Below are 14,508 nucleotides of genomic sequence, written 5' to 3' on the forward strand. Positions count from 1 at the left end.
ACTACAAATTAATATTTAAGTGTTCTCACTTTTCAGTCATTCTTGTTATGATGACGTCATCAAATTGATATTTCGTTTTCAATTCTTTTAAATTTGATTCATTCTCAATAAAAGCGATCTAAAAAGATGAAAAATGATTTAAAATTAAGTTTAAAAAATTGATTTAAAAGTTTTTTTGACTTTTTGATGATTGGCCAATATTTATTCTTAAAAATTAACAAACATTTAAATAATCTTTTTATTTTTTAATTTTTCAGTTTATATTTCACCTCTCCGTTGACAGTGACCCCAAGTGCAGTGTTTCCCTCGATTTTCACATCATTATCATCGAGTGAATGAATGAAGGTTCCAACAAAAACATTTGACAACTCTGCGCTCATTTTTTTCTACTTTATTAATCTTTAAATAAAAGTTAAATTTTTAAATTTTAAAAAACCTCAAATTTTTGGTAAACTGTATATTATAACCTTCAGCTATTTTAAAGTATTAAAATACAATGAAATGTCCTTTATACATTCGTCTACCTAGTACTTGTTTTTAATACAAATTTGAAGCCTTTTACTTTGTTCGAATGTATTAAATTTTCTTTGTTTTTTACAGAACCAAGTTGGTAATATAAACTTTACAGCTTTTTATATTATTCAAATATAACAAAGTTCCTTATTTTTTTACAAAAGCAAACTTGTAATATTATCTTTTCACAATATTGAAATACAATGAAATGCCAAGTTTTTTTTTTAACCCAGCGTTGTATATTGTTACCTTACCCGACACCGCGACCTAATATTGCGTATTTACAATTTTAACACTTGATTAAGTCACTCGAAGCCTAACTAAACATTAATTACACGCATATGCAAGTTATAATCATAGTTTTTTCAATGACGTATATTGCTATGCACTTAAGCTGCACCTATCGACTGCGCAAAACGATTTAAATTCGTGATCTACATTCCTACCTGTTTGAAAAAACTTTATGGGGCTAGTGAAAAATGTTTGCATACCCGAATTATATTACCATAGCAAACAAATAAATAGTTACTGCAGTTTATGTCAGGGTCTAAAAAGATTAATTATTAAGTGGGGGATGTTAAATATTAAGCTTAACAAACTTTTACAATGCAACTTCAAATATAATGTAAACATTGGTGCATTAAAATATATTTAATTTTAAATTTTTTACCTTCAACCTGCTTCAGAGATAATCTAAAAAAAAACTCTTTACGAATGAACGGGCACAAACCTGCCTATATAATCATTCATTCGTAACTGAAGTTAAACTTAAAAGGTTATTATTACATACGCATTCGGATTTTTGCAAGTTAAAAAAGAGGCTAAAGAATGTTTAGGGCCAAACGCAGTTTATTTGTTAAATAAATATATGAAACTAATGCCTTTGGATTTACTACCATTTCGTCTTTTTAAGAATGTAATAAAATAAATTCCTCTTTACATTACCTTCATTCCATGAATTTAAATTATAAAGTTATATGCAAAACTTTTTAACAACCTTTAGAATAAATATTTGTACCAACTAAAAATATTTACGTGCTAAGAACCTTTTAATTTATGTTTAAACCCCAAAATTAAACCATTTTAACTTAATTTAACTGAACCATGCTTAAATAAAAGTGCTCGAAACATAAATAAAAGTGTGAACAATATAATTTATTGAAAGGAATAAAAATTTGTGCAGAAAAAGAATATTTGTGCTTTGTACAGTAATACAGTGAAGATAGAAACACTTTAGTCAAACAAAAAACCTACAAAAACACCTTGTGACGTCATGCATATACACTATGACATCATTACCTTATTTTATGACGTCATCAAAACAATTAACAAAATAATACGACTTTAAAATGAATTGCTTGGTCATGCGTAGACAAAATGTAACGTCACAGTTACTTTTTACATCGAGAGTAAATGACGTCACAAGTTTAAAGTTGATGACGTCACACTTTTGACCTTATAGGGTAAGCGTGACCTCTAATTGACTTTCGGTAAGCCAGGTGAGCTTGGATCTTGCGAGCTAGAAGTTCTTGTCGTACAGACTTAACTTGTTGCTCCGCTTGGTGGCGTAGCTGAGCAAAATTATTAAAATTATTTATTGTAGAAAAGGTAACAGATTATGATACAAAAAGATACAAGTTAAAGTCGTACCCCGAGCACGCCATTCAGACTGTTTACCCAGCTTTTAAGAATAGCTTAAATACGCCCGACAAGCAAACCAGTTTCTTAATAAAAACCCATCACTTAAGATAACATAAAAGCAGGGTTGTTTAGTTGAAATAACGCCGAGTAAAAATGACCGATCAAAGTGATATATTTATGTTGTTAAAGCCCATCTTAAACATTATAAACAACGCAACGTACCACATCATTTACCAGCAATTTAAAGTTAAAAGCATTGTTAACACATTGAATTCTTACATAAGTAGTTAATGAATCTTAAATCAGTATTCACCTTTATTTCGCCAGTAAGTTTAATTTTTGCGTCCTCGATTTTTCTTCTTAAGTTGTCCATGTTGTGTTGAAGTCGAGTCACTTGTATCTTGCTGTTGTGCTGTACATTATTACGTCATTAGAAACGTCACAAATACAATTAATTCAAGCCATTTTTTAACATTAAAATGAATATTTTTGACGGAAAGTATTTTGACAATTAGTGATTATTGCAAGCATGCCTAAGTCTTGCGCGATGCTATATCTGAAATTATGACGTCATTGACAATGTATAGATGACGCCATATTCAAAATATAAAAACATTATTTAAAAAAATAATGTTTTTTTTGTATAATTTAGAAGCAATATGATGACGTAATAAATAAGCGCTATGATGTCACGAGTAAATGACTTTTATCATGAGCGCTGTGTGACGTAGCGATGACGTCATTCTACAATTTACTTCTCCGAAATATAGCCGTCCTAGCTTTTATTAAAGCTAGTTTGTAATCGATATCAAAAATAATTTGTCGAACTTCCAAAGTTTTTGATCTCCCTGTTTCAACCTAAGTTAAATTTTCAACCAAAAAAAATTATTCTCTGTGGTAACTGTTATGATTTTAATAAAAAAGTTATTTTTTGAGTAACTTTGAAACATGCTTATTATTTTTCCACATTAAGGTTATATAGGTTTGTGAGTTAGACTGGTTAATATTTGTAGTATGTTTAGTTTTTTCGGTAAATTTTGTATTTTTAAAAAAGTGTTATTTTTTCTATGTTAAAAATGTTATTTTTTCTATGTTAAACGTAGTTTTTACCTTAAGATTCTGGGCATCTTTTGTGTTCTGGTATAAATATTGGTTTAAAACATGATTATTTTAATTTAAAATCAAGAATAGACCATACAATCCTAAACTAGTATAAATTTTAACAGAATTAAGACAAAAAAATATAATTAAATGTACAAAATAATTACATTAAATTATTATATTACCTTTATAGAAGGTGCTTTCCCAATGTGAGGCAAAATTGACGGGAACTTTCGTTGTTGCTGCTGCGCAACGCGAGGTACTCCCCCCTCCATTGCAGAAACTAAACGTTGGTGGGTTCTATAAAAAAGTTTAAAATATATGTTTTACTATAATTTAAACATTTAGAATTCGCCCATCCCAGTCTTAAGATGTTATTAATTTAATAATATACCCCAGAATTAGGTTGTACAAGTTAAAGATTTATTTCCCTAATGATATTACACCAACCCAGTCTTAAATTGTACAAGTTTAAGATAATATTGACCTTATGTTATAATCCTAACCTAGTCTCAAGTTATACAAGTTTAAGATATTATTGACCTCATGATATTATCCCAACCCAGTCTCGAGTTTAAGATATTGTTGACCTCATGATATCATCCAAACCCAGTCCCAAATTGTACAAGTTTAAGATATTATTGACCTCATAATATTACCCAAACCCATTCCTAAGTTGTACAAGTTCAAGATATTATTGACCTCATAATATTACCCCAACCCAGTCCAAAGTTGTACAAGTTTAAGCTATTATTGACCTTATGATGTAACCCAAACCATGTCCCAAATCGTACAAGTTTAAGCTATTATTGACCTCATGATATTATCCCAACCCAGTCCCGAGTTTAAGATATTGTTGACCTCATGATATCATCCAAACCCAGTCTCAAGTTGTACAAGTTTAAGATATTATTGACCTTATAATATTACCCCAACCCAGTCTTAAATTGTACAAGTTTAAGATATTATTACCCTCATGATATTACCCCAACCCAGTCCCAAGTTCAAGATATTAGAGTAACCAATAACATTGCTTAAAGCACTTACGTATCAAGCTCAACTTGTAAACGTTTGCAAGTCTCTTCCAGAGGAGTTGTCTTTTTTTTCTCTTCAAAGAATTTCTTTTTCCACATATCACGAACTGGGATGTTATAATTAGTTTAGTTAATATTTATATTTTTCTGAGAAAATAGTAACTAAAAAACACACACCTTGCATTGTTAAACATTAATTTAATTGGCTTGAAAACATAATTAGTTAACTCTGTAATAAGAAAAACAGTCAAAGTTGTTTATATTTGCATCTGTTATTCGAAATCTGTAAGGTGCAGGCTTAATTCTACAACATGGTTGTTTTTCATCTAGTAAATACAATGATTTAAACTGTTTTGGGCCCATGGATAAAGATGGAACTCTAGCGCTAGCTCGTGACGAGTTAAATCTGACTTTTTTGCCCTGAACTGGCTGTATTACATTAACGTTTCTTTGCACTGTGTTAACTTTCTGTAAGGGGCTGTTTTGCTCAACTATGCTTTTTCTCAATTGTTGTGTCACACTTGCTTCTGTAAGGTCATTGGCATCTAAACAAAAGCTTAAATTAAAGTTTTTTTATCTTAAATAACATTATTGGTAAAACCATATTACAATTTTTATTTACAGAAGTCATTATCACATACATATCCCTGTTCCTTTTTAAAAGTTTAAAGCAACTACTATACCAAACATCTTAAAATGCAACTGCAAGAAAAAAACACAGTGTATAAAAAGAACAGTTAGTTGTTAGAAAGCATATAAGATTGCAGGTAAACAAACCAGCAAAAAGCTACTACACTTAATTCCAAAGGGCGTGCCAAGCATTTGGAGAACAAAATCGTTTTAACCTTAAGCATATTACAACTTATCCACTCAGGTTAAAGGGTGGGGTTAGGTTACATGTTACCATTGTTTTGGGAGCTGGTAATATGTCAACACGCGTGCGGTTAGAACACGTTGTTTGTGACATCACAAAAGAAATCAAACAGGTATTTTCTATTGTCTAAAGCCTTTTTACATGTCACTAACATAAAGTAACTCTTTAAAAATCTACAATTACAGTTTATGTTACAAAAATAAAAGAGAGTGAAAGAGCCAGCGCATTATTAAAGAACTACGGACGTCAAATTGAATTATTTTTAACAAATAACATCAGCTGTTTAATGTTTATACCGTAAACATCATTTTGTTAATACCGACTTAAAGGTCATAGACTACACAAGTAATATGAGTTTATTTACCTGAATAAGGGAGCCAAAAAATATTACAAAACAATTAAAAAAAACACTAAAAATTTATGCTAATTTAACCATAAAAAATTCAACTATTTGGGGTAAAACAAGTACATTAATACAAAAAAATTAACAAGCCACCATGCTTCCATTGAAAGTATACATCTTAAAAACCATGTTTAAAGTAATTTAATATAACCGGACCATTATGAGGTCACAAAAACATAAAATATTTCTGCTTGAATGACCATGTTATGTCAGTTTTCTTAACCTTTAAAACCCAACATCAAACTGACAACAATTTTGTTTCTTAAAATAGTAACTAGGTTAAATATTTAAACACTGTGCTGACTTATCCAACAACAAAAATTCTGAACCGTATTTCCTGATATTTAAAATACTGTTAAATGTTTGTATAAATTATCTTAACTGTGATCCAATATCTAGAACCTTAAGATATCTAAAGTAAGCCAGAACCTAATTTTAGGTAAATTCTAACATAAAATAAACCCCTTTTTAATGCCTACAAATTGTTTTTTTAAATAACCCACAACCTAATTTTTATGGTGTTTTTTCCTCTTTCCTAAAACCTTAAAACTGAATCATTTTTTAACATTTTAAATTCTAACACAAAATGGACCTCTCCTGCCCCTTTGTTGCCATTGACCCGTACTAAGTCCACGGTGAACGAGTCCAAAATGTCGCTTCTTGTCCTGCTTGGTATGAAAAACATAATAACATCCAGGCGCAAAACATCTTTCTCCTGGTCCTGGTGTTTTTTTTTTGTTGTTTGTTTGAATTTGAGGAAACATTTTTTCCATTTGGGCCGTCACTATGGTTATAAATAAGTTAAACTTATTAAATATAAATAAATCTTTACTAAAATCTACTTGGTGGTCTATCCTGTATCTATAAATCTTATTGTTTTACTAATTTTTTATCCAAAAAGTTTTTATACACTTTTTAAAAACTGTTGCTAAAAATCTGAAAAACTAACTAAAACTAAAGCTTAACAATTTTTCTCTTTTTTAGTGAAATAATGTAGTAAAAAATGAGTGATGAATATAAGACTATGTGTTTACCTGAAGTACGTTTTTGGTTCATTTTGGAGGTCGTGACCTTGGCTTGACGAACCAAGTCTTGACGTTGTTTCTCAGAGGTTCGACGCTCACCCCTAATTCTTTGAAGGTCATTCCATAGTTTTGACCCTAAAAAATTTAAAAGTTTTAAAAATTTAGTTATAATTTAAATAAAACAGTGCTGGTGCAATGGGCTACTAAATTTAACTCTGAAATCTAATTAAGTTAAGTATTAAATTGAAAAAAAAGGAGTTTAAGAGTATCTTATGGGGTAAAACTTACGATCAGGGCTGCCAAGTCTTACTCCATTTTCTCCTTTTTGACTTACTGTTGTAATACGAGCTGTACCTTTAGTAACTTCTTTGGAAACTCTGTTTTCTGTTGTTTTCTAAATAATGAAAAATCTTAAAAATAAACTAATATCAATTTAGAATATAATTAAAACTGAAAAAAGTAGAACAAATTTTAAGTTAAATTTGCACAACTAAAACAATATTCACAATTTAGTATTTGGGTTTTAATTCCTAATAGTGTATATAGGTATTTAATATTGTTAAATATATTTTAAGTTTTTTTTAAATATATTTTTATATAAATATATTTTAAGCTTGTAAGAAGAGTGGATAAAACATTTAAAATGAATATATTGTAACTTGATATTACACATAATATTTACACTCATTAGTTTGACATCTTTTCAGGAGCTTGCTTTCTAATTTTTAATCAGATTACCTTACTTTTAATTAAAAAGAAGCTTATCTTTTAAGTGTAATGTGTAAGCATATAACACTAAGTCAATATACTTAAAAAATTAAATCAAATACAACAGAAAAAAATTATTTAAATATTGTAAATAATTGTAACAATAATTATATAAATAAAATGAACAAAAAAACATTGAACAATTTTATTGTTATTGTCCTAACAATGTTACTAAAATTAACCAAAAGGTAATTACCCTGGATGTTTTGGGTGCATCTGGAGACGGGGTATCATTCTGTCGTTCAACTGCTGGTTTGTTAAATTGGGGAATTCGAATTGGGGAGGGGCTTGGGTGGGTAGGTGGGTTGGATACGGTTGGCTGGTTACGGGGCTGAGTCTAAAAAAATTAAAAAATAAATTAAAGTTTCGTAAAAACCAGAAAAGTTGTAAGTAAATGTAATATTGATTAAATAAATGTTAACAAATTTATAAAAATAATAAAAAAGTTCATGATTTTAACAATTTATGTTTTAATGAATAAATAAGTAGTTTGTTATTTAAAATATGTTTATTACACTGCAATATTAAACAAACTTTAAATATTTCATGAATTAAAAATGAAAATCAAAAATTTTAATAATTAAAAATGAATATTAATTTGATTGAAAATTAGTTGATTAAACTTTATTATAAAATCAAATTTGTTATAATAAAAAAAAATGCAATGCAAAAATCAAAAAACAGCAATTTTTATAATTAACAATTAGTAAAAATGCAGAACAAAATAGTTAACAAAAAAATCAAGAAAAATCAACAAAGTAATCAAAAGAATGTTAAGGAAAATGCAAATAATTGATTGAAGTTGATTATATGCAAAATTTTAAAATTAAATGACATCATTTTTTTATTGCAAAAATAATAACGCCAATATATTAAAACAAAATAAAAGCTAATGAAATAAATGGGTTATGTAATATGTTGTTTGTTAAATCAATTAGTTAATCAGCAAAAAAATATTTATTGTTATAAACTCAAAATTGTTATTTTGAAATGTTGATTATGATTGAAATATAAATTTCAATTTGCAATGAAATTAAAATGGTGTTAATGAGATTTCCACTCACATTTACATTCTCCAGGGTTTCCACTTGATTTTCAACAGAGACCACATTTGTTTCTAGTTTATCCTCAATCACGGTAGAGTTTTCTACTGTTATATTCTTATCTGCATTGTCGATGGCAACCATAGAAACTTGGTCCTTAATTGTAGCTGTTTCCTCGTCAAGTTGAGGATAAACCTTTCCCGGCTTTTTATCACCTCCGGTGTTCACTTTTCGTTGAGTCGGCATTCCGTCAGGAGCTCCCCTTGAAACTTTATCCTCAATTTGATTAAAATCTCCCTCTAGTGGGTTATCAGCAATCGATTGTGATGTCACAAACCCAACAACCATGACTGGAGTTTCTTTTCGCTCAGATGATCCAGAAAGAGATTCACGACGTTCCACTTCAACGCCTTCGAGAGATTGTCGTGGCAACATTGTGACATCATTAAATTCAACATCAGTGCTTCCGTTTGGATTTAAAGTGTTTTCAATAAAATTATTAGTTTGACTCTTGTTGTTTTCGATCTGTGATTCATTGGAGTCATGATGTGATTCGTGATCAACACTCACGCCAAGATTTTCATTTTGGGATTCTTGAACATCATGATGAGTCTGGTGAATTTCATCGTGATAAACTGTATCATGGTTTTCATGAATTTTAAAACTTTCATTATCAACAATATTTTCATGTTGTGAGTTTTCATCATGATTTGTTTCGTGATTTTGTGAAAAGTTTGTAAGAGCTTGAGAGGGATTCACAATGACATTATTCTCATGTGATTCATTTGCGCTATCATGATGATTATCATGTGTGAGATTTAAGTTACTGTTTTCATGCTTCATGATACCATCGTGAGGAATCTTACTGTTTTCATAAAATTGACCTTCTTCATAACTCTCATCACGGTGTTGATTCCTCTCATCATTTTCATGACTTAAATTATGAGTTAATTCACGATTTTCATGAACAAAATCATGTGAATGACTAACATCACGATCATTTTCATGATTGATCACGAAATCATGAGACTGGGTTTGCATAAAACTTCTAAGTTCGTTTTGGAAATCATTTTCTTCACTTTCATAATTACTCTCATCCGAATCATCATCGGAATATCTCGCATTTTCCTGATACTCATAGTTTTCTTGAGCCTCATAGTTGTTCTGCTCATTTTCCCCATTGTTATTTACATGGTAACCTTGCTGTGATAACCTGTAAGACAACTTTGAGCCAGTTTCATTAATATCTGGTGGATCAGAATTATTTTGTTCTTCGTGTTGGTTAAAAGAGTTTTCGTGATTTCTGTCGAATATTTCTAAAGGTGGGTTGATCTGCCGCTCATAATTCGAATTGTTAATTGAATTATGATGTAATAATTCACCATTGTTCGAAGGATTATCAGTTTGATTTTTAAATTCCTTGGTATTTAAATTAATATCTAAATCTGGTTCAAAATTTTGCTTAAAATTAAACTCGTTTGATTTATTTTGTGGAATTAAATTGTTTTGTGTGTTAAGATCATTATTGAGTTGCCATACCCTGTTATTTTGTTGCTGATTGATTTGGGAATTGCCCTTCTCTCCTAAAATCTTAGATCTGAATATAAACAACATTTAATTATTAAATATGTCAAAAAATATGGTAAAGTACAAATTTTAAATATAAACAAAAATTTCAATATCATTACATAAAGTTAAAAATAAAACCCTAAAATAAGATAATGTTTTGGCCATTTATATAGAAGAATAATTAAATAATAATAAGAATTAAAATTTAATAATTTACACCTTTAGTATAGAAAAATGAAAGGAAGATAAGAATGTTTAAAAATCTGAAAATTATTTCATGAAATTGCGTAATTTTGGAGCTCTGTAAAGATAGCTCTGGTTCTAGACAAACAAAAATATAACAAGTACCGTAACCATGGCAACAAGAAGTCACCTGGTTTTGACTTAAAACAATCAACAAGTATACGTTTTAACATTTTTTTCTCTTTCCCACGAAATTTAATTAATCCTAAAAGTTGTGGAAACTTTGGTTTGCGTTTAATTCAAATATTGTCACGTTAAACAACGCTCTTTCAAGGGACACGAAAAACAATTTTTAAAGTCTGGTGGCCCTATTGTGTGTGTTAAAGTGAAGTGTTTAGTAAGAACACTTGATGTATTAACATCGTACACAGAGTGGTCTCAAATTAAACAAAATTTTAAACAAATAAATGGCCACTTCAAATACCCAGATAGCTACTTAAAATGCTTTCAAAAAGGTTTTTGTTTGAACTTAATAAAATTTTGTTATTTCAGAGTGTTTGATACATTAATAAAGTGCGTTGACTTAACATTAATACCAGGAATTTGTTCAAAAATAATAATCAAAATAAAACCTACTTTACCAATTAAATCTTTAGGAAATAAATCAACAAGATTTATAAGAACCTTTTCAAAACCACTTTTAAATATATAAAATATTTTTTAATTTAAAATATTAAACGTTATAATATAAAGGGCTTTATAAGACAAAAACTGTTATTTATACTTAAAAAATTTTTTTTATATAAATTAATTACAAAGCTAACCAACAAAATAATTAAGTTTTCATCTAAATAAAAAGTTAAAAACCTTTTTTACCTTTGATCAATTCTTTCAAATTCTTGATTTGTGAACTCATCTGAGTCACTGTTTTCCACATACCCCGAATCATCGTTTGTATTGTTGGGTTTTACACCCGGGAAGTTCCCCTTAGGGTAATTAGAGGTCACAAACTCTGCTCGTACACTTGAGCTTTCCGAGTCACCAAGTGGATGAAAATTTTCCCGAGCTTTTAGGTCAAAACTTTGTGGGTTACCTGTGGGGTCAAAATTTACCCTTAATTTGGGGCTTTCTACAGGGTCAAAATGATCCCTAAAATCGTCAAAATGATCTCGGTTTGGGGGATTTAATTGGGTTAAATTTTGTTCATTTTTTAAGGAATGTTTATCGTATTCTTGCCATGTGTTTTTATTATTGGGATTATGGGGGTTATTATTGGGGTTAAAATGGGAGAATTTGGGGTCAGGTTGGTAACCATTGGCAACATGGTTATCATGCAAATTGTAATCATCAAATTCTAGAGTTAAAAAAAACAAAAGTTTCGTGTTAAAACTTTTGTAACAAAAAGCATGCAAAAATGTTAATAAATAAATAAAATGTAACAAAAACTCGGTTAAAATTATATTTTTATTTATACTTAATTTTAAAATGACATAAAATTCTTTTTTATGCCTTAAACCCTCACAAACAGACAAATTTTTTGACAAAAGACTTACAAAGATTGACTTTGTAAAACTTTTAAACCAATAATGTTTAAATAAAAATCATTATAAAAAAAAAAACCACCAAATCTTATATTATTATAGTGTTTGCTTTTACAAAATCTTTACAATGGAAACAAGAATTTCGTTAACTTTACAATGTTGATTTAAAACCAAAGACTGGTAATGTTGAATACAAAAATATTTGTACAGATGTTTTTGAAAATCTAAATCAGGGTTTAGGAAAATATTATTGTCATTCTAACTGGTTTTTATTGTAAGTAAGTTTATACAATGCCTTACCTCCCCTAAGGTTTAGTTAAAATAATATTTTCGTAAGAAAATAAAGGCAACAAAAATAAATTCAAACTAAATGAAAATGTAACAATTCACAATACCAAAATTAAAAAATAACTGAAAATAAAAGTAACAAAATAAACAAATATGTAAATAAATATATATATTTTTTTGTATATCTTTATCTTCGATGTGGGAAAGTCGAATGCGCGACTTAAACATAAAGTAACATCAGTTACTCCGACCCAGTCTTAGTTGCCTGTGGCAGTTTGGGATATTATAAAGACTATAATTGCCCGGTAATTATTTTGCTGATTAAGTGCTGGCTCAGCAGGAGTTCATAACGTTTATATCGCCTTACTCAAGGGCGCTACAGCATGAGAGCAGTAGGGATTAAACCCACGACCTCATGTGTGGTGTAGCAAGTGTTCTTACCACTACACCATGCTGTCAGCATTTTCAGATTAAAAAACAAGTTCTCACCTTGTGAAGAAGCATTGGATTGATTATTATTGGGCATGTTGTATCTTACTCTTCTTTTCTTTGGCCCATCATGTAAAGTTGACTTCGCTAAACTTGGGCTCTGGTCATTGAATTGCTGTTGTGACTGTTGTGTGACATGTGCCATGTGATCTTTTTGTGCCATTCCTCCAAATTCATCTGAGGCCTGGCCAGGTGATGTAGGACCACGTCGTATATTAGTCACCATTTCTGTTGATGGTATGACAATGTTTTGTTCGTTCTCATAACTACTTTTTCCGCTAACATGTCTTTTCTGGCGTTTTAAGTCAGTTTTTCGCTGCGAATTTGTAACTTGAGACTTTGCTGGACTTTTATGTGCAGATTTTGGCAACGGAACCGAATTTTTTTTAGAATCTTTTGCATTTTTCTTCAAATTTTCATGCTCTGGTTGTGGAGTATTATTATAACTTGCCGATAAAGAATCAACATATTTCTGAGAGCGGTGAAAGTCAGATTTAACTGTGATGTCACCATCATTTATTGTGTTGTGAATACTAGGTTTGATCGGGGGAAGAACAGAGTAAGTGTACATTGTTGGTTTACCAGGAAGAACAAAAATCTCCGGCATAATGCTCTGAAACATTTTAATTATATTTTAAAAGCTCCAAAAGATATTTGAAAATATACAGACTGTTTAAATTTCCGACTGAGACTAACAAATTAGTATTTAAATCTAAGTTGTTGTTTATTACAATCTTATATCACAAAATACTTACATGTGGGGGCAAAAAATTTTTAACTTTTAATTCCAATTCCTGTTTTTGTCGAACCTAAAAACAAAAAAAATTTGTAAATTTATTCAACTTTTTTAGGTTCAATTAATTTAATGTTGGAATATTGAAATCGTGTTAAATGGTAAACAAAGAAATTGAAATTAAATAGGACTTTAAACAATCAAAAAAAACAAATACACAAAACTAAATAAAAACATTTATCCTCAGAAAAACAATTATATTAATTTAATTTTCAGATTTAAGCTTTTTGTCCTACCATAACCTGTGCTTACATTTGTTAAATTACAAAAGCCCAAAGTAGATTAAAATAAGTCTAAAGTGCGATTACTCATGTGATTATAAATATTTATTAATCCAATAAACCATCGGTGCATGTGCTTACTTTGAATACAAATACTAATATAATAGTTTAATTAAAAAACTAATTACCAAAGCTAAACATCTTCCCACATGCTTTAAGAAAACATATTCCTGTGGTAGAATATCAGAACCCAGTTGGGCTTTAATTTCATCTCTTAAGTTGGAAACTAGTGTGTCAGGAAAAACTCTAAAAATACAACAAAAAATTATTATTAACAGGTTCTGTACACCTAAAATTTCGAGTTGTTATCGCTGAAAATTATCAGTTTAAAGTGATGGATGTAATGTACAAAAACTTTAAAATTACTAAAGTGAACCTTAAAAATCCGGCAGAAAAAGTTTCTCCAATAATTTGGTGACTGGCGTAGTTAAGTCTTTCCACCCAGTGCTCCATAGGAACAACTGAGACATGGAGGTCAACAAGCTGAAAAATGAAATATTTTTCTACTTTTTGTGCATCAATTTTTACTGCTTTAATACCAAAAAAGTTATAACTAAACGTTTAAAAAAAACAACACTTACGTTATCAGACAGTGGACGACGTTGTTCTGCAGAATCTCCACGATACTTCATCTTTGTGCTTCTTTAAATCAAATTAAAAATTGCATATTTGTTGTGACTTTTGCATTCGTTTTGTTTTCGCATTTTCGCATATTATTAACATCATATTTAGCATTTTACTTTGCCTTTCTTATTGAGTTTTCTGCATTACATTTTAATTTAGTACTACGGAATTTTTACCCAATTGCTCGACGTTTTATCGAGCAATCGCAGGTAATAAAATTTTTAACAATCTTTAGTTTTAATAAACCACGTGTTTTTAGTTTATGCGTTGCCAAGACTACGGGTAAAAACTCTTTTAATTTTTGAACTGTTCTATATTTAAAATTCCGCTGTTTGCTT

General features: G+C 29.5%; 1 protein-coding gene across 5 annotated transcripts; it reads right to left on the reverse strand.

Moving 5' to 3' along the window:
• Positions 1-35: 35 nt before the first annotated feature.
• Positions 36-14,475, reverse strand: LOC145744850 (uncharacterized). Of its 5 annotated transcripts, XR_014281242.1 has the most exons (16): positions 14,128-14,474; positions 13,923-14,029; positions 13,675-13,792; positions 13,228-13,281; positions 12,473-13,085; positions 11,031-11,508; positions 8,424-9,999; positions 7,556-7,696; positions 6,880-6,985; positions 6,601-6,726; positions 4,303-4,396; positions 3,441-3,555; positions 3,265-3,291; positions 2,468-2,566; positions 270-399; positions 36-118 (listed from the first exon to the last, which is right to left on the reverse strand). XR_014281242.1 is itself a non-coding variant. In XM_082562806.1 (15 exons), exons 1-15 carry the CDS (start codon positions 14,176-14,178, stop codon positions 1,956-1,958), a joined length of 3,834 nt encoding a protein of 1,277 aa, XP_082418932.1. In that variant the 5' UTR covers positions 14,179-14,472; the 3' UTR covers positions 1,654-1,955. The 5 variants fall into 5 exon arrangements, 4 of the variants coding, with proteins under 4 accessions (XP_082418932.1, XP_082418935.1, XP_082418933.1 ...); XM_082562806.1 differs by lacking the exons at positions 36-118; positions 270-399 and adding an exon at positions 1,654-2,084 and having other exon boundaries at positions 14,128-14,472; XM_082562809.1 differs by lacking the exons at positions 36-118; positions 270-399 and adding an exon at positions 1,654-2,084 and having other exon boundaries at positions 11,031-11,247; positions 14,128-14,471.
• Positions 14,476-14,508: the final 33 nt, after the last annotated feature.

This window comes from Corella eumyota, chromosome 3 (assembly GCF_963082875.1).
Source record: "Corella eumyota chromosome 3, kaCorEumy4.1, whole genome shotgun sequence".
In the NCBI taxonomy this organism is placed as follows: Eukaryota; Metazoa; Chordata; class Ascidiacea; order Phlebobranchia; family Corellidae; genus Corella; species Corella eumyota.